Consider the following 18,517-nt stretch of genomic DNA (forward strand, 5'->3'; position numbering starts at 1 on the left):
TTTATACTGAAAACAAATTCAAGAAACAAATGGCTTAACCAAATTTCAGGCTGAACATGATTCTTTGAATGTACTTAAACCGGTATGATTGCGCATTTAACAGTTAATTGAGAGATTTAAATAGCATTTTAGTTTGTCTTTGCAAGATTATGTATGAATCCACTTTCTGTTAGTTTCAACTCATAATCATTTATCGTTGTACAATGTTTCAAAACTTTACTTGATATTGTAAATTCCCGCTCTCTCTCTCTCTCTTTTTATAAGTCATTTTGAAATAATTCAATTCTGGGATAAGATAGATTTGTTATATGTTGTTGTATATTTTGTGATTATGAAAATTGAAAATTCGTTTAAGTGATACTGCACAATTTTAAAGCAATGACAATCATGAAAAGCTACTTTACATCATTAGCATGGTATTGTTTTAATGACTACAATTTTAGAAATTATCAATAAATTTAAATTCTTTTTCGATGTAAATATCACAAATTTTAATCCACTTCGTGCTGAACATAACAAATAACCGAATAAAAATTATGTCCGTTCTCAAATACCAGTGTGCGCGTGGCACTGAGGGACGTTCAGTGGTCATACGCGTTAAATGCTTTTGATTTGATTTTGTACAGCGGTACGCTTTTTTTGCGTATGCTTGATACATAAATATAACCGTGCTTCTTAATTGTCAAGGCCAAATTATTTAGAGGCCAGCTGATTCGTCGTTAACGCATACAGGCATAAACTGCCTGCATATTTATCTTGCATTTTATAATAATTCATAATCGTGCTATGTCAAAGTCTAATGTAGAACGAGAATATTTCGATTGATTTATATCGTTATGATTTGAATTTAATTCCATTTTACTATCCTTATCATTTGCTACCTACTGCAACTACTTGGAGTAACGTTCTACGTGCACCTGCCCGGTATACACAGGATTTTGAGCCTTTTTTAGTAGCACGCAGCAGCTACAGGGGGTAGGTCCATTCTAGACTTGAACTCACGACGGGCATGTTGTGAAGTCGTGCAAGTTTGACGACTTTTTAGGACCTTTAAAAGTAGTATAAAGTATAAATAAGGTTTGATCTTTACAATAGGTAGGACTCCTCTGTGTTAGATAATAGATAATTGTTAAGACAATTTCAAAAAAGTCACAATTTAGATTCATTAGTTTGGGACACATAAATTGTGATGGTCCTACTTAACAAATGTTCTTAAATCCTATAAGCTTCAAAGTTAATATCACTGTAGCACTCAAAAGGCTTTTCAAACATAACACAAATTTTTCACCTTGCACATTTAAAATAATAAATAATATGAGAATAAAAAAAGCACTGATGAAACATTCTCGGCTTGAACTGGTTTTTAAGCTGCATATCAATAGTGATAAAAAAATAGTAATACTGCAGCAGGAAACGGTTTCTTTTTATCATTTCTTCACTGCAAAACGCTTACTTCCGAACATAACCCTCGTTCTCATCTTGCCACAAATCTTTTGGCGCGAAACCTGTTCAGCAGCTTTCAATAGTTCTACCGCGCTTCACTTGTGTGCATATTTACTTTTTGCATTTTGAAAATCTACACGAGCTGTGATGCTAGACGACACAAATGTGTTTGATTTTCGCCGTTGTTTGCACACTGATTCCTTTGACCAGAGAGGTTCTAGGGAAGCTGCTGACAGTAGCAACCTACAGTACTTTGCGAGCTGCGAAACGATTAAAAGCTTAACACGCAGGATGAAACCCGCTGTACACTGTTTGCTTGTGGTTCTAGTGTTTGATGTAGTGATTGGAGAGGATCAACTTGCCGCGATCGCACACGAGAGAGGGAACGTTGTACGAGAACGTAGATCACCGTTCTTGTCATTTCCCGGGGGCGGATTCGGTGTTGGAGTTCGATACGATGATACTCGTTACCGTAGTATACCAGGTATGCAATCCAGCGCAGGAATTTTGTTTATTGTAATTCAATTGAGTTTTACTTACAGGGTTTATCTTTCAACGATATGAAGGATACTACGGAAGCCGAATTCCCGATGCGTTTGTCAACATCTCCGACTAACATCACTGCACAGAATGATGAGTTTCGATAAACAAATGGCGCATTACGCTCTTCATCTCGGAACTTTGTCGTTTCACGCTTCCCAGCAAGCTTCCCTTCCTCGACATTCTCATCATCCAGATAAATCGTTATTAGCACCAACATGCCTCGTGGCAAGCCATCTCATCGTCTCTGTCGTGTATGTTTTCGGAAGCGTGTTTGTAAAGCCTGTTACGACGATTTGCTTGAGTGAAAATTAACGCTTCTCTCATCTCGGCTTGGCTATTTAAATCCTGTTCCGGTGTTTTCGCCGATTTCATTCGGCTTACAACCGGATTATTGAAGAGTTCGGAAAGCAATTGTCTGGAGTGAACTTTTTCCTAAAACACAAAATGAAGTGCGTCGTGTTGTTGGGGATTCTTACTGTAATCCTGAGCCTTAATGTTGTACCGACACAGTCAAATCCTGTGCCACAGATTGGATTTGAAGTTGGCTTAATAGGTCCGTACAGCGGATACGGTGGATTAGGATACGGAGGATACGGTGGTTACGGCGGAGGATAGCCATGCCCACTACGGTGGATATGGTGGATATGGTGGATACGGTGGCTACGGTGGCTACGGGCATGGTTATGGATACTACCGACGAAGACGACCATTCTTCGCTCCGCCTGCTATATTGGTTGGATAAGTTGAGCGGAAGGGAATTAAAAGAGAGAGCTGCGAAAATCTGTTTGTGATCGTTAAACTACAAATAATGCTCGTAAACGATTGTTGAATGTCGGTTACCATTATAATGGAACAGTTTAGTGAGCCAGTTTTAGGAGAAACCCCTTTCACAAAGTGAACACTATAAAATTAAGAAAAATAAATTATAATATATTGTGTTATGTAATAAAATTACTAAAAGTTATATAATTAATCATACCAATAGTTGTGTATCAACAATGTGTTCTCGGAAAGAAAAAAGTTTTATTTTTCAGTCAGAATGCTTAAAATTTTCATACTGTTGCTTGATGATACATGTGTCTCTTTTCACTGCTTTTATACGCTAATTATTGTATTAATTTTCTTTAATTGTAATCGCTGTTTCAGTTGAACCTCACCACAACAAAACAACGCAATCAACAAGTCGATGGTGGTAAAACTTAGCACTCAGTTAAGTAATTATCAGATTCTGGGCGAAAAGGATCAACGCCGGGAAAAAACGAAAACATGGCCATTCAAATATCGAATGATAAGACGCAAAAAGTCTTAAAAGTAGAGTGCAAAATCCATGGGCAACTGACGAAAGCTTGTGAATGGTTCTGGCACATTGATGTGCTACATGTGTTGCAGTTGCTCGACAAGCTGAAGGCTTTTCACGAGCTAGACTTCGTGCACTGCAGCCAACAGCCAAACAATGGTCTCATAGGTCGTGATAAGGCCTGCAAAACAGCACATCTAATATACTTCGGTCTTGCAAAATCATATCGGCTTCTCCGGAGAGGAAAGCACATCGAGGAAAATTTGGTCCTCCCATTCGCGGAAACAATCCAATTTGCGCCCGTGTTTGGTTCATCTGCAGTACACACCGAGCAAGCGAGAAGACATTTTGTCCCACGTCTACATGCTGGTTTTTTCTACATGGTTTCCTACTTTGGTATGGAATCGAAGAGAGACGACTTCGACGCAGAAGTAATACTGTTGCTTAAAAAAGAAGAATCCGCTAAACGAACCTCAAGGGACTTTCATTTGAATTTCAACGGTTGTTGGAGAATTGAACTGTGTGACGCATCTGATTACAATGACATCATACTGATGTATCGGGGTACACATTCGCAAGCAAGTAAAATAATCGATAAACTAAGACTGTAATAAACATTGGATATCATATTAGAAAAATATGTGTTATTCATAAGTTTGTTTCCTATTAATTTAGGAAACAACAAAATTGGGTCGGAGATATATCTTTTTACTAGTAATAGTTTTGAAAGAAAAATATTTTTTCTGTTTCAATGTTTTGATCGCCTACAAAGAAGAGGATCTCTATAGTGAGGTATTTTCTCTAGTTAATTCACAACTCATCATCATTTGTCATAGACGAGTTAAATCAGTAAGGAACAGCGAAATAGAATACCACGAATGCTACTTTCGCTTACGTCTGCCATTCTCATGCAAAAGATCCCCGTTTCGAAACTTTACACTTGAGCAGGGGTAAGAAAGTTCGCAAATTGAAACGATCTACAGCTCAAACATGCACAACAGGAACACGCGTCGAAGAATTTATTTACACAGCCCGATGCCCCTCTTGCTGTGGCTAGAGATATTTTTTTATTGCCAACACAAATGAAAACTGAATGTTTGTTACAGAAATGCTATGTTTAATATTTTCGTTTCCATCAAATTTCGATTTAATATTGTGTGTGTGTTTTTTTAAACTTTATTTAATATTTTTGAAAGTGTGAAATCACATAAAATAATACGTGTAAAAACTGTTGAAATCCTACCAAATTCATCGATTCAGCGATCGTTCATCTATAAAAGTAATCTTGGTGTAACCCCCAAGATACCGTTCATTTCAAATTCTAGGATAAGTTTAAGCTCCGAATGTACCGAGTATGGGGACGTATGGGGTCCCAACTATCCTGCTATGGTAATCAATAAGCCATTGAAAGCCAAGCCTACTATGGATACATGGAGGTCTTGACCTACAACGGTTGGTACAATGGTACCATACAAATAACCTTTTAACCTTTTAACAGTTGCTCAAGTAAGTTTGAATTCATCTTTCAATGTATTTACTGAGTTGAAGACAGTTTATAACAGTTGTAGAACAGTTGGTCAAATCTTCCGCGCCTCCAATCGCGCCCGCTATTTCACAGAGATACCCAACTTCGGTATTCCTGAGATTTTCGAGGTAGCGCGAACCGATAATTTTACTTTTTCTAGTACACTTGTTAGAGTGAGTACACTTGTTGTGTCGAGAGACAAGTTTTGTATTTTATTTTGCATGAACTATGTGAAATAAATAATTTGATTTGCCAATTGATAAAACATATCTTATCTTGGCACATTCAATCGTCACCAGACCTGGGATCTCAGTTCGTCTAATTCCAGCCATAGGACTATTCTCCTTATTTTTTTAAATAAACATCTTTAAGTTAACAGACTAGAATATTTCAAACTAAATGTAAGCAATAAAAACAACTTAAATTGTTGAAATGTTATAGCTAATAACATAATCAAAATTCTAATTATGAATTGAAAGATACTTCCGCAGCTCTTTTTAAATGTTATGTAATTTAAAAGATTTTCTTTAAAAGTGTTAAAAATTATATTTTTGATAGATTTAATGATTATTGATACGCTTTCAAACAAACATGGTGGTCGTGTACTGGCAGCTTAATGTTCGAAATTCATTCACATTTTCGTTTTCGACCTTTAGCCGGATGAACAAGGCGATTCACTTGTCGGTTGGTTCATTGCGTTCAACGATTGATCGGTTTGAATCAGCTACAACATTCCATTTCTAATGAAGTAGAAGAGAATAAATGCCATGGACAACAAATATGAGTGATTATTATTATTTATTATTATTATTTATTTTTTCATTGTTTACTATTTTTAATTACAATATAGTGGAGCTTTGATTGATATTAGACCTTTTGTGCCTTTTACACAATATACTGGATAAATTTAACAGTTTACACGTCATGATATAGATCATGTTTCAGCCATCGCGTTAGAGTGGAGTTCTTCTGCAGGGAAACGTTTTTTTTGAAAAAACCCTGGTCACATTGAGCACTTATAGTCTAAGAAAAAATGATAACGAAAGAGAATCTAGTCTCAACCTTACCTACACTAATCTTTCTATTACATAAATTTATAATCTAGTCTATTTACTTTAATATAACCTATTTACAAATCGCCACGGGCTGGACGTACAATTTGTTTTATACTTTTCTAATAGTAGATCAGCATATTGTAATATTTTTATCATATTTGTTCTTTGATGCATGTCACTAGTACTATGCCAAAGTGGTAAATTAAGGATTCGTTTAAGAAATTTGTTTTGGAACACTTGGATTTTCTTTAAGTGCGTAGAGGCACTTTTTTCCCAAACTGGGTATGCATATAATAATATAGGTCGTAGGATTTGTTTATAAAGCAAAAGCTTATTTTTTAAGTTTAGTTTTGAATTCCTGTTAGTAAAGCTATATAGAGATAATGAGGTTTTTGTTGCAGAGAGTATTCTATTTTCAATATGTTTTTTGAATGTTAACCTTTTGTCGAGTGTAACCCCCAAATATTTAATTTCATTTAATTTCAGAAATGAAGTGATAAGTCGAATCAGATTTGGAGGAAAATTGAAGGATACAAGTTTGAATAACAATCCTTCATGCCAAACCGTATCAAAAGCCTTTTCTAGGTCTAGTAATGCTAATCCTGTTGACTTCTTATTGTCTCTTTGTGATTTTATAGTGTTTGTTAATCTGTGTAATTGGTGAGTTGTGGATAGTCCAGCTTGGAAACCAAATTGGTACTTTGGGATAATGTTGTGCATGTCAATGTGTTTTTTTATGCGATCAGCAATTTGTTTTTCAAAGATTTTTCCCAGGCAACTCAAGAGGCTTATCGGTCTATAGTTTTTAGTATCGCTGGGATCTTTGTTTGGTTTTGGAATAGGAATTATTTTTGCTTTTTTCCAATCATTAGGGAAGTAGCATAATTTTAAGCATGCATTTAAGATAAATGTCAAGTAAATTATTCTCTGCATCGGTATTTTCTTTATAGCTGTGTTATTAATGTTATCAATACCTACTGATTTTTTTGATTGTAGTTTCTTAATTATTTGACAAAGTTTTTTTGGTTTAATTAATTCTTTATCTAAGTTAGCTGGTAAGGAGTGAAAGTTGTTGAATTCATCTAGTGTTTTTTTAACTAAGCGCTCCTGAGAGCTTTTTGTTTGTATTGTGGTATTGTTAGCGTTTTCAAAGTGAGCTTTTAAGGCTTCACATTTCTCAGGATTTGTTAGTAAGAAATTTCCATGTTCTTTAATTGGGGGTATAGTTTTACTGTCTCCATTCATGATCCGAACAAATCTCCATAGCCTAGTATTATTACGTGTTTTGTTCATTTTTTCTAAGTTGGTAGACCAAGCATTGTTTCTGATCAGGGATATTTCCTCTTCAACTTGTTTTGCTAATGTTTTGTACACATTTTTAAAGCATGGTTCCACCTATTTCTTTGCCATCGGCGCCTTAATTGGTTTCTGTATTTCATTTTGTTTAGTGTAGCCTCAGGGATTATTAATTTATATCGGTCTATTTTAGTTAGTGGTACAAATTTGCTATGTGCTGTGCTGATTAGTTTAGAAAAATAGGCTACCATGAGATCAATTTGTTTTTCATTGTTAATTTTAGCTAAATTCAAGTTTGACAGCTCTATGTGTTGGGAAATGTATTTTTGATACCCTGTCCAATTTGCTTTGGAGTAGTTTGGAATACTGTTGCCACATGGTTTAAAGCTATTGGTTAAGGAAATTTCAAAGATAACCGGAAGATGGTCGGATGTAAATTCGGTTATTGTTCGTGGTGATGTTATCTGGTGTAAATTGTTTGTGAGAACGAGATCAATAGTGGATGGGTTTCGATTTTCATCACTGGGAAAGTATGTAGGGTTATGTGGATGGTGAATCGAAAAATTTCCTCTTTGTAAAGTTTCAAAAAGGGTTTTTCCCATCCGATTTGCACTTTGGCAATTCCATAGCCTGTGTCTAGCGTTAAAGTCGCCACAAAGGAAATAACTGTTTGGGATAGCACTCAATAGGTTAACGTCTGCTTTAAAACTCTCACAATCTCTGTTTGCTCCAGGATTATATACTGATATTATACTTATTTTTCCTCTATCAGTTTGTAACTGTATGCCTATGGCTTCTAGTGATTTCAATTTGAATGAAGGAAGTAATTTATGGGTGATATTTTTACTGACTACTATAGCTACACCACCTTTTGTTGTAGTTTCTCTATCTAGTCTATGTATAATATAATTGCAATGTGAAAAACGCATATTACATTTAAGGAATGTTTCATTCAGAGCTGCTATTTGTATCTTATTTGCATCCATGAAATTGAAAAATTCATGTTGTTTGCTGGCTATGCCATTGGCATTCCAATACATGATTTTTAAACCCTTTTTATTTGCCATTGGAGAAACAATATTTAGCTGTTATCTGTACTATTACGGAAATTAAATCTTTTTTGTTGCGACATTCGCTTAAATGTGTAAATACGTCTTCGACAATTTGGCCTATTTCTTCAAAATTTATGTCGAAATCTCCTGTAGAAGTGTTTTTCTTTGAATTGTACACATTTGAATAGTTAATCGGCACTTGGCGTGGCTTGGGCGGATTTCCTATTGAGGGGAAACTGTTTTCGTTGTATTTGAATTCTTTCGTCTTAGGTGGCGCTTTAGTTGCTTTAGTTACGCTTACACGTGTAGGACAGCCTGAATAATTGGCTGTGTGGTGGTCACCGCAATTAGCGCAGCGCAGCTTTGTCGGCGCTATTTTACCGTCTGGGCTAGTAGTAGTTACGCTAAGCGGACAGGATTTGGATGCGTGTGAACCAGCGCATTTCACGCACACAGGTGGGCGGTGGCAGTTTGCGTTACCGTGACCATAACGCTGGCAATTTTTACACTGCATTGGCCCGCTTGCAGATGTGTAATATTCAAAAAATACGCGATGGTGGTTCACTGCTCGAATATTTTTGAGTTCACTAAGGGTTATTGAACCCTTCACAAAATGTAATAGATACATCATCTGATCGTCGAATTTCTTTCTACGAATCTGCAATTTTTTATCGCTGTTGGTTTTACATGCACTTCTTCCAGTGCTGTTTTGATTTCTTCCAAAGGATAATCTGGGAGGCCAAAGATGACAATTTTTGTGGTTTTTTCGTCATCAAGCTGATGTGTGTAGAAGTGCGTCGAAGTTTTTTTGAATTCCTCGATTATTTTACGAAAATCACTCGTGTTTGTAGCATGCACTACGATACCTTTCACGGTAGTATTTGTTGTGTAATTAACTACACCAACACCAGTTATTTTACGATGGACATCGCCTACAGATGTGCCGGTCACGACGATTGGAGGTACACGTTCGGTTTTACGCACACTTGCTCTCGCATTGTACGAGGAGAGAGGAAGATCTTCACTATCACTTAGTAACTCGAACGAATTTCTGGTTTCTACCGTCACATTGTTGTTGCCAATATTGTGACGTATTGTTGATGCTTTTGGCGGTCTTCCACGTCGCTTTTTACCACGATCCATGACGATGGATCGGGTGAGCGATTTTTTTTTAAAGCTCGGCAATGTAGTGCCTTGTTCTGCACGGACACTAACACTGTTACAACTCTGAACGATTTGTATACGCCACTCGAGCTCCGCAAACAAAAAAAATGATGACAAATATGAGTGAAATTAATTAATTTTGTATGGAAATATAATTTTCTAAAACGAGATAGTAATCTAAATCTTCAATCATCAAATAAAACATTTATAATAAAAAAGCTAAACGATGGTGACTTTTGAGAAATAATAGTACAAAAATAATTTAAAAAAAAGAATTAGTAAAATTGATTTTTTTTGAGAGAATTTTTGTAAGTTTACTTTGTTATACTCTAAAACCAATTCACACCGTCACCAATTTCATTTGTAAATGTGTAACCTGCTCAGAAGAGTTTACTCGCTTCGATCAATGATGCATCATTTCCTTAAAAGAATCATAATGTCATCTCTTAAATAAAACACATCACATTCAAATCACCAGCAATATCACCTGTTGCTTCCAAAAGCACCAGATCATCGGAATCCATTATCAACAGGTATGTCAACACGCTAGAGTGCGCATGAGCGACTCCATCACCGTCAAGGCGGACGGTTTCCATGGCGCGAATCAATGTACAAACAAATCGTAGCGAAAACTTCCTGCCCGATAAAAAACAATCACAAACGTCTTGACTGCTGGTGCAGTGGAAGTTTTTTCTTTGTGGTTTGCCAAATCCCATCGCAATGGACATATCCACCAAACCCGTATTTTCGTTCTCCCTCAACTACAAAGTGTTCGACAAGCTGGTGACCTGCGGGAAGTACGACGGGATCCATTCCTGTTTGACCATGGTCACAACGGCGGACAAGGTAGGAGCTTGCCTTTGCGCACCCTATGCTATGTGTGTGATGGTAGTGTGACCCTCGGCCAAAAGGAGACTCGTGAAAACTAGTTCACCGTCTGTGTACCAAAACCGGAGAGTTGCGCTCGATTGCTGCACGCGCTTCGTTCACACTACCATCATCACGAATCGAAACGATCTTGAGTGTGATCGATTTCCGCTCTGCTGATTGTGCATGACTTTCTCAACCCTCTCATCCACCTCTTCCACCCCGTCCGGACAGATTCTAATCCACACGCCCCACAAACGCTACGGGCTGCAAAACTCGAAGCTCTCGATTTCGGAAATCAAAAATGACATCGCACTGCTTAACATGAACTTTCCGATACGGGCGATCGTGGCCGGGCGGCTGAAGAAGGACGACGAACGCGACGTGCTGGTGATTGGAAGTCCTTCGCATGTGCTAGGTAGGTGGCCGTGTCGAGTGCAGCGACCGTTTTATAGAAAGTAACTTCAACTGCTGGATTGCAACCGTGTGGGTTGCATCGTTTTGCTTTCTGTCTGTCTGTTTTCAGCGTACCATGTGGATGAAAATTGTAACATGTTTCAGAGAGATTTCCACGAGGGCGTACGGTCTGCCGTGATCGGTGGCTACGCAAACCAACCGGGCAATACGCTGATCGTTGGCGGCAATGGTACGTATATGGGGCAATGTTTTGCATTTCAATGTATATTTTAACAGTCTACGAAATATTCAAATAACATATATTGTGTATTAGTGAAATAATTTAATTGCTCCTTTACATGTATGAACAATTGATACGATTAAAATTATTATAAAAGCTATGGTTTCTAATATCAATAATATGGTTATCTAATACAACTCACAACATGCTTAACTCCACACCAGGGTATAGTCGGTCAGTCATGACAGTATGCTGTTTGTGAATAAGATTTGAACCACGTCCTGCCTTGTAGGCGTCGGTGTGTTTATTTTTATTAATATTCTCCTAACATGGACTCTCGCTGTGACAATAATTGTAGAAATGGAAAAATAATCAATTTTGGTCACTTAAAAAAAACTGGTTTAATTGAGATAAACCCGGCAATGGCAATAGATACTACGTAGCGAGATGCAGATCGTCTCCCTTGTGATCGTCTCTGCCCGTGGTTTGTGGTGAAAAAGGAAGAATTGTAAAGATGATTTTAGGAATTTATGTATATTATTCATGAAGATCGACCAGGAAGGACTGCTCATTTGAGAATTATATTAAGGCATAGAAGTTTCTAAAAATAATATTTTTAAAGTTAATTTATGTTCTTTAATAATCATTCTAACCGGCAGTAATGCTGTAATTTACGTATTCTCGTTGTTAAAAAAGTATGTATTTTAAGTAATCTATTCAATATAAAGTCGATCGAAACATTTATTTTACACTAGAATATCATTATTAATCGCAACAGGGCTGCCTAGGTATGCTTTTTTACGCAATCACAAACAAAACTACCGGTCAAGTGGTTACGGGTGTGCTGGTCAAAAGAGTCCAAAATACAGCAAAGCAAATAATTCTATTTATGTTTGCAGCGGTCGTCCGAGGCTACAATCAGGAGGGCACCGAAGTGCTGTGGCTGATAACGTCTGGCAGCGTGGTTTCACTGCTGCTAATCGATATCGATAAGGACGGTCAAAATGAGGTAAGACATTATCACTGACACACACATTCTCACACACGCAGGCAAGCACCAAGCTTTGAAGTTGATGTATTACTAGAATTGAAGACATTTAAATCAAACAGAAGAAAAAAACGCCCCATCAAACGACTGTCAAACCTTTCGAATTCGAATTACCCAAATTACAGCTCATCACCGGCACGGATGATGGATGCATACGGATCTACAATAAGGAAGCGCTGCTGCACGAGTTTACCGAGGGCAACGAGATACAGAATCTGGTCGCCCTGCGCACCGGCCAGTTTATGTACAGCGTCAAGAACGGCACGATCGGTGTGTTCGAGGAGAACGTGCGAATGTGGCGCATCAAGTCGAAGGCCCGCGCCACAGCGATGGCCACGTACGACATTCTGGGATGCGAGGCGAAGCAAATGATCGTCGGCTGGAAGAGTGGCAAGATCGATGTACGTGATCCCCGCACCGGGGACGTTTGGTTCCGGATGAAGATGAACGATTTCGTGTGCGGGATCGCTTGCAACGACTATCGGGGGATCGGGCTGCTGGATCTTGTCGTCGTGACGGCGGATGGAGAAAGTAAGGCCACGGGGATCGGGCGTGTGGATCGATGAGATCACACGATGAGACACGTGCTTCATGCCCTGTTTTCTCTCTCTCTCTCTCTTTTTGCTTTTCCGCCAGTAAGGGGATATACGACGCCAAGCGTCAACATGCTAACGTTGCACAACGTTGCCGATGAGGAAATGAACGCTCTGCTGACTCAGAAACAGAAACTGCTGCTCGAGCTGAAGCACTACGAAAACAACATCAAGTACAACAAGGAAATCCTGAGCAACACGAGCGAAAGCAATCTGGTGCAGAGTGTGCCGGACAACGTCGGCATCATACCGTCCAACACGCGGCTACAGATCGGCATTTCCACCAGCTACGATAGCAACGATATGAACATCGACATCACCGTGTCGACCAACAACTCGACCACGATTCGTGTCGTGTTGATCTTTGCTGATCAGCTGTTCAAGGAGGAAACGCTGATCGCGCACCTGACGAAGGACGTTTCGCGCATACTGATACCGCTCAAGACGCTCAAGGACAATGCGCAGGACATTCACATCAAAGCGTTCGTCGGCTACCCGAGCAGTGTGCAGTTTCACGTGTTTGAACTGACCCGTCAGCTGCCCAAGTTTGCGATGTACACCATACCGCACAATCTGACCGGGTCACCGAAGAGTGTGTGTAAGTATGCCGCTTACGTTATGTGTGCAGTTTTGTTTTTTTTTACGCGCTTAGTCACCCGGTATTTGTAGATGAAGTGAAGATCATCTGATTATTTTAAACCGCCAACACGTGCTTGCATGCATAAGTCATCGACATTCGACCCCAAAACCGAATGCCCGAACCAGTTTTGCTGTGTGGTGTGGTGGTGGTGCTGGATGGAAAACTGTGATTTGTGTTGTACGCCTTAACCGTTCGTACGGATGCAGTGCTAAAGCCCAGTGATGGATTCCTTTTTCGGCTTCGATACCAGTCTGCCGGGTGAGAACGACGAGGAGTAGGAGGAGGAGGAAGCTCGCCGATTCTTCCAGGCAGCACCGCGGCGCACCGCCGAACTGCATTCGCCGCTGCAGCGGCGCCGATGCAAAGAAGACATCTCGGACGAGGAGGAGTATGACGCCCTGAATGACGAAACGTTCGGTGCGGCGGACAAGGGCGACTGGAAGGACATCCACGAGCATCTCGTGCGGCTGGAAAGTTGCAGGAATGGGGGGCGAACCGGTTCCTTCCTTGGGGAGGATGAGGACGACGGGGGCAGCAGCGACAACAACAACAGCGAGAGCGGCCGTAGCAGTGTGGTGGCCCAAAGCATTGGCGATGAGTTCGCGAACAAGCTATGGCTGGATCCGAGCATCTGGGGTAGCCCGGCGAAGGTTCCGGCTCCGGTGCAGCCACCGTACAGCGATTATAGGCCCAGCGGTACGCCATTTTCTGCCCTGCCACCACAGCAGAGCGCCTTTCGACCACCGGAACCGGCGCATCCGATCGGGGGAGGTGGCCTGCCGCCAAAACCGCCTCCCTCACTGCCACCGGGCTTGTTTCCACCCATGAAGATGCTGTCAGTGGAGGACATTGAACGAACCATCATCCAGCATCAGCATCAGCAAAATCAGCATCAAAGTATGCTGCAAAAGCAAATGTCACAGCAGCAGCAGCAGCAACAACAACAACACCAACTCCATTACCATCACAACCAATTTCACCAGCAGCAGCAGCAGCAGACACTGCAACCATTCCGCACACCGGCACCGGTCCCGGCCCAACCACCACCACCAGTGAAAGCTCGCGATCATTTCACACCCGCCAAGGAGGTAAAGAGTATGCAGCCGCCGATCCCGATGATCTCCTCGCCAGTAGCAGCACCACCGTTACGGGTACCACCGGCGCTGCTCACCCCGCCGCTTTCGCTGCTGGGCGCCCGAAACGCCGGCCCCGCTGCCCTGTTCCCGCCCGGACCGTCGCAGGATGCTGAACAACGCGAACCGTCTTCCGCTTGGTTTGCTGCCGTACAACATGCTAGCCGCCCGACCGTACTCGACCCCGATCAACAACCTGGCGATGCATCCGGCATTCCCGCAGCGCTGCTCGTACGGTTCCCCGCTGCAAGGGTTTCTGGGTGGCCCCGGCCCGGTACAGATGGGTCCGCCACCGCCGCTACCTCCTCGCCATCCGGGACCAGCGCCGGGTGGGCCGCCGCCATTTTTGATGCAGCGCAGCCCGACGCCCCTGCCGACGAACCAGTTCAACCAGCGGCTGGTGCAGGAAATTCAACAAAACCATCCGCTGCTCGCGTTCAACCGACAGCTCGCTGCGGCCAGCACGCTCAGCGTTTGCGGCAATGGCGTGAACAAAGCAGCCCCGCTAGTAGCCCTGCCAAGGGCGGGTTTTATGAAGCAGCAGCACCATTTCCAGCAGCAGCAGCAGCAACGATCCCGAGTAGGCAATGGAATGCCATCGAGCACTGCAGGCGGCGGGCAGCCAGAGGAGCGCGATGAGTACGCAAACATGATGAGCAATCGCAACAAGCAGTGGCTAATCGGGATAAAGCTGACGCAGCTCAACTCGGACGCACCCTACTTTAACGATTACTATTTCACCGTGTACAAGCAGCGGCTGGCAGCGGCGAAGGGCGAGGGCGATAATAGGATCTATCGCGAAAATCAGCTCAACCATCCGTTCACCCAGCCGGAGGAGCATGCCCAGCTGCTGTTACTGTCGCTGCTGTCGAAGAACGGCAAGAGCGGGCTGCTCGGCACGAACCGCGAACGTCGCAGTTCCGAATCCCGCTCCAACCCGAACGGCGGTAGCGAGGGAAAGGATGGCTCAGCGCCGACGGGTGGTGGTCGAGCGTATACCCCGCTCCAATTTCAAAATTCGCTCGGCAAGCTGCAGTGCGGTAGTGTGATAGCGCCGCGAAAGCTCATCGACGCCGACGTGATGGGCAGCGACCAGCTGAACGGAAATGGCGTGCCGGCACTTGAACCGCCGCCCGCCGCTATCCAGCGCAAAGCTCGCCATGTGCTGCTGCTTATCGAGACGCTGTACAAGTTGGTGCTCAAGCTGGAAGATCTCGGCAATCCCGTTGCGATCGAAGCGATGAAAGCGCTGCGCGAAAAGAAAATGCGCAAGCGAACCAGCAGCACCGGCAGCGGCAGCGGTGTGGCGTGTTTGTCAGAAGCGGGCGCCAAGATTGGCAACGCATTGATAATTAATCCGAATTGGTAATTTAATGATAGTCACGTAAGATGATTTAACCAACAAATCCCGTTAATGTCGATACTAAGCTTCGGTTTTTTTAAATTTAATTTAATTGCTCTCAATCTGCTTTTCAATAAGCGAAATATTGCGATATTACCATATACATTTTAATGTGAAAATCTAGAGAAGACTAGTTTTTAGCCTAACACACACCCACACACACACAACCTCACACTTGTAAAGTGTGGCAAGGGAAGAACTGATACTGAGTTGTCGATGATCATTTAATGTTCCTTATTTATTAGGCTTTGCGTATGTAAAACACACGTGTGTGTGTAAAAGGGTAGCGTAAACTGAATTGCGTATACTCTGTCACACGCCGAAATGAATATATTCCATGCTCCTCTCCATATAAACCCCTGTGAACCGAATGGTATCGTTAGATATTGCTTTTGCAAACCGTGTTATATAGTCATTTAAGTTTGGGCACGACATATAAAGCCCCCCCCTCTTACCTCCCCGGTTAGGTTATTAGGTTATCCGCATGTCGTGCTCGTGCTGATATTTAATTTCGCCCATAGTGTTTCGCGCAAACAGAGCACGTGCGGTTTGAATAGGATTGCAAATCGATCGAATCGAACTCTTTAGTGTAGTGTAAGTTAGTTAACTGGCCAAGGATGACAGACTCGATGTGTACAATGTGGCAGGGGTTTCCCCAGGCGTTCTCATAGCTGTGGGACACTTTATTGACTCTTTCTTAAGTAAAATGTAACGGGAATTGGACTCTATAGCACCCTTGTTGGACATATCCAATAGGAATTTCCAACGAACCTTTCCAAAAAGGGTGCAATAGAGTCCAATTTCCGTCATGTGAAGTTCACTTCCCAATTAGAAAGAGTCAAGAAGTAGTGTCTCATAACTATAACCAGGCTAGAACCCCTGGAAAATCCTGTAAACTGCATTTGAGCCACTTTGTCACATCCATCCGCCCTCTACACAATTAAGCTTCACGTGCAATGAGAAATGGAAAGAGTAGCTGTAGACACTGTAAAAACTGTCCGTACCCGCTTACGGCACTATCAAACGAAACATTAAAACACATTCGTCTCTTCATTCAGTAGTACATAAATCTATAGATACATAATTTTATAGTTGAGTGCATTTACCTGAACTTGTTTTTAGACTAATCTTTCGATAGCTCTTTTTCACGTGTCCGTTGGTGTTTATCACTCACTGAACTTCTTTACACGATTACTTCTTTCCTTTTCAAATGTACTAGCTAGATGTACTATGGCACTGCAATTACTTTTCGGAAAACTTAAAACCTATTACACTACTCACTTGAATTGCTTTGATTTCTCTACCTACTTTCCAATATAAGAACGGTTAAAAAATGTGAAGAGAGCCAACATGCCAAGAAAGCTGTGTAAATGAGCATTTTAGGCTATAATCTTGAACATAAACTTAAACACTGAGCAGCATAAAAAAACTGCAATTGAGTTAAACTATCCATGTAAAAGCTCTGTAATTAAAAAGCAATCAAGCGCAAATTCCGAAACATGCGATAGAGAAAATGTGTCTAAGAAAAATGAACAAAAAAAGGAGATATCCACGATGGAATTGTCGAAAAAGAACAAACAAATAAATCGAACTAATTTTTTTGGGTTTCTTTTGTTATGATGCTTATGAACGCGAGCAAAATGGGTCGTTAGTTTTTGTGTTTTTTAGCGTAGAATTATGGTGCAATACAGGGTTTTCCAATTAAGTTTAGACTAGCAGCATACTTTTTTTGAATAGTCGCAATAGATTCTTGACTAGCATCCTTTATTTTTGATTACGAGCAATGGATTATTGACTAGGAGCAATTGATTTCAGCAGGTCCCTGCATGACAGCCTAAGAGCGACGCGTTTATAACATCCGGTGTGACAGATTGACTTGAATAATAATCTGTGGATAATATTTAATTTCATCCGCTCATTTGATTAAATCATTTGTTTTACTGTTATATATCATCCACAAAGAAAGATATATTTTATATGATAGGTTTTCGATGCTATTGTTTTGATTTTATGAATGCACAATACAACACAAAAGCACTTAACGGCTGAATTGAAATATGCAGTAGTAGACCCCCAGGCATAACCTAACCAAAAGCTAGATTGCACAAGTTTTTCAGAGTGACCATATGTAGTTCTATCGATTTTCGATCGAATATTGGTTTACAATTGAGCACACTAAAACTCAATTTTTCTGACCGAAATTCAAATATTTTTCTAAGTATTCACCGTTCAACAATAAATTTGAAATTTAATAATAATAATAATAATAATTTTGTGAGTGAATAAAAAGTTGTTTTTACCGAAAATTACCGAGTTTGCTTTAGATTTCCTACCGATAACCTCTAAAAACAATCTGGTCACTCCGTGCCAGCAACCGGCCTGCTGAAATCAATTGCTGCTAGTCAAAAATCCATTGATCGTAATCAAAAATAGAGGATGCTAGTCAAGAATCTATTGCGACTATTCAAAAAAAGTATGCTTCTAGTCTAAACTCAATTGGAAAACCCTGTATCACAATATTAAAGGAGGATTTGTTGTGATCATAGCAACATCGCTAGTTTAAACGAAGTGTAGTAGGCTTTATTGAAATAGAGAATAAATTAGTCTGCATTTTCTTTTCGTACGAACAAGAAGTTCCAACAGGATTTACGGAAAGAAGGTTAAAAGGAGATAAGGGTTATTTTATATAAATTCTAAATTATGTTTTTAATTTTCTTTACAGATACAACTTGAAACAAACCACGCCCCACGAACCACGATGGCCTCTTCCTCGTCCAGCAGCAGCAGCAGCAGCAGAATGTCGGTGATGGACCGCGACCTCT

General features: G+C 40.9%; 1 protein-coding gene and 1 long non-coding RNA gene across 4 annotated transcripts; both read left to right on the forward strand.

The window, feature by feature from the left end:
• The first annotated feature begins 1,472 nt into the window (after positions 1–1,472).
• On the forward strand, positions 1,473–2,959 carry LOC121601809. The gene is made up of 2 exons (XR_006006198.1): positions 1,473–1,927; positions 1,986–2,959. It is a non-coding gene; the product is annotated as an uncharacterized LOC121601809 (long non-coding RNA).
• Positions 2,960–9,922: 6,963 nt separating this feature from the next.
• Positions 9,923–18,508, forward strand: LOC121601815 (Bardet-Biedl syndrome 2 protein homolog). Of its 3 annotated transcripts, none has more exons than XM_041930611.1 (7): positions 9,923–10,221; positions 10,477–10,660; positions 10,769–10,888; positions 11,779–11,888; positions 12,053–12,458; positions 12,564–13,118; positions 18,418–18,508. In XM_041930611.1, the coding sequence occupies exons 1-7, from the start codon at positions 10,096–10,098 to the stop codon at positions 18,426–18,428; spliced, it is 1,512 nt and encodes a 503-aa protein (XP_041786545.1). In that variant the 5' UTR covers positions 9,923–10,095; the 3' UTR covers positions 18,429–18,508. The 3 variants fall into 3 exon arrangements, with proteins under 3 accessions (XP_041786545.1, XP_041786544.1, XP_041786548.1); XM_041930610.1 differs by lacking the exon at positions 18,418–18,508 and adding an exon at positions 13,190–14,087; XM_041930614.1 differs by lacking the exons at positions 9,923–10,221; positions 10,477–10,660; positions 10,769–10,888; ... (1 more) ...; positions 12,053–12,458; positions 12,564–13,118 and adding an exon at positions 14,307–15,658 and having other exon boundaries at positions 18,418–18,440.
• The last annotated feature ends 9 nt before the right edge of the window (positions 18,509–18,517 follow it).

This window comes from Anopheles merus, unplaced genomic scaffold (genome assembly GCF_017562075.2).
Source record: "Anopheles merus strain MAF unplaced genomic scaffold, AmerM5.1 LNR4000189, whole genome shotgun sequence".
NCBI classification, from domain to species: Eukaryota; Metazoa; Arthropoda; class Insecta; order Diptera; family Culicidae; genus Anopheles; species Anopheles merus.

Bases quoted from the DNA above. Each gene is read 5' to 3' on its own strand.
- LOC121601815 (XM_041930610.1), top strand. From the start codon at position 10,096: ATGGACATATCCACCAAACCCGTATTTTCGTTCTCCCTCAACTACAAA. The intron at 10,222-10,476 runs GTAGGAGCTTGC...CCGTCCGGACAG, and splicing joins TGGTCACAACGGCGGACAAG to ATTCTAATCCACACGCCCCA. The intron at 11,889-12,052 runs GTAAGACATTAT...CCCAAATTACAG, and splicing joins ATAAGGACGGTCAAAATGAG to CTCATCACCGGCACGGATGA.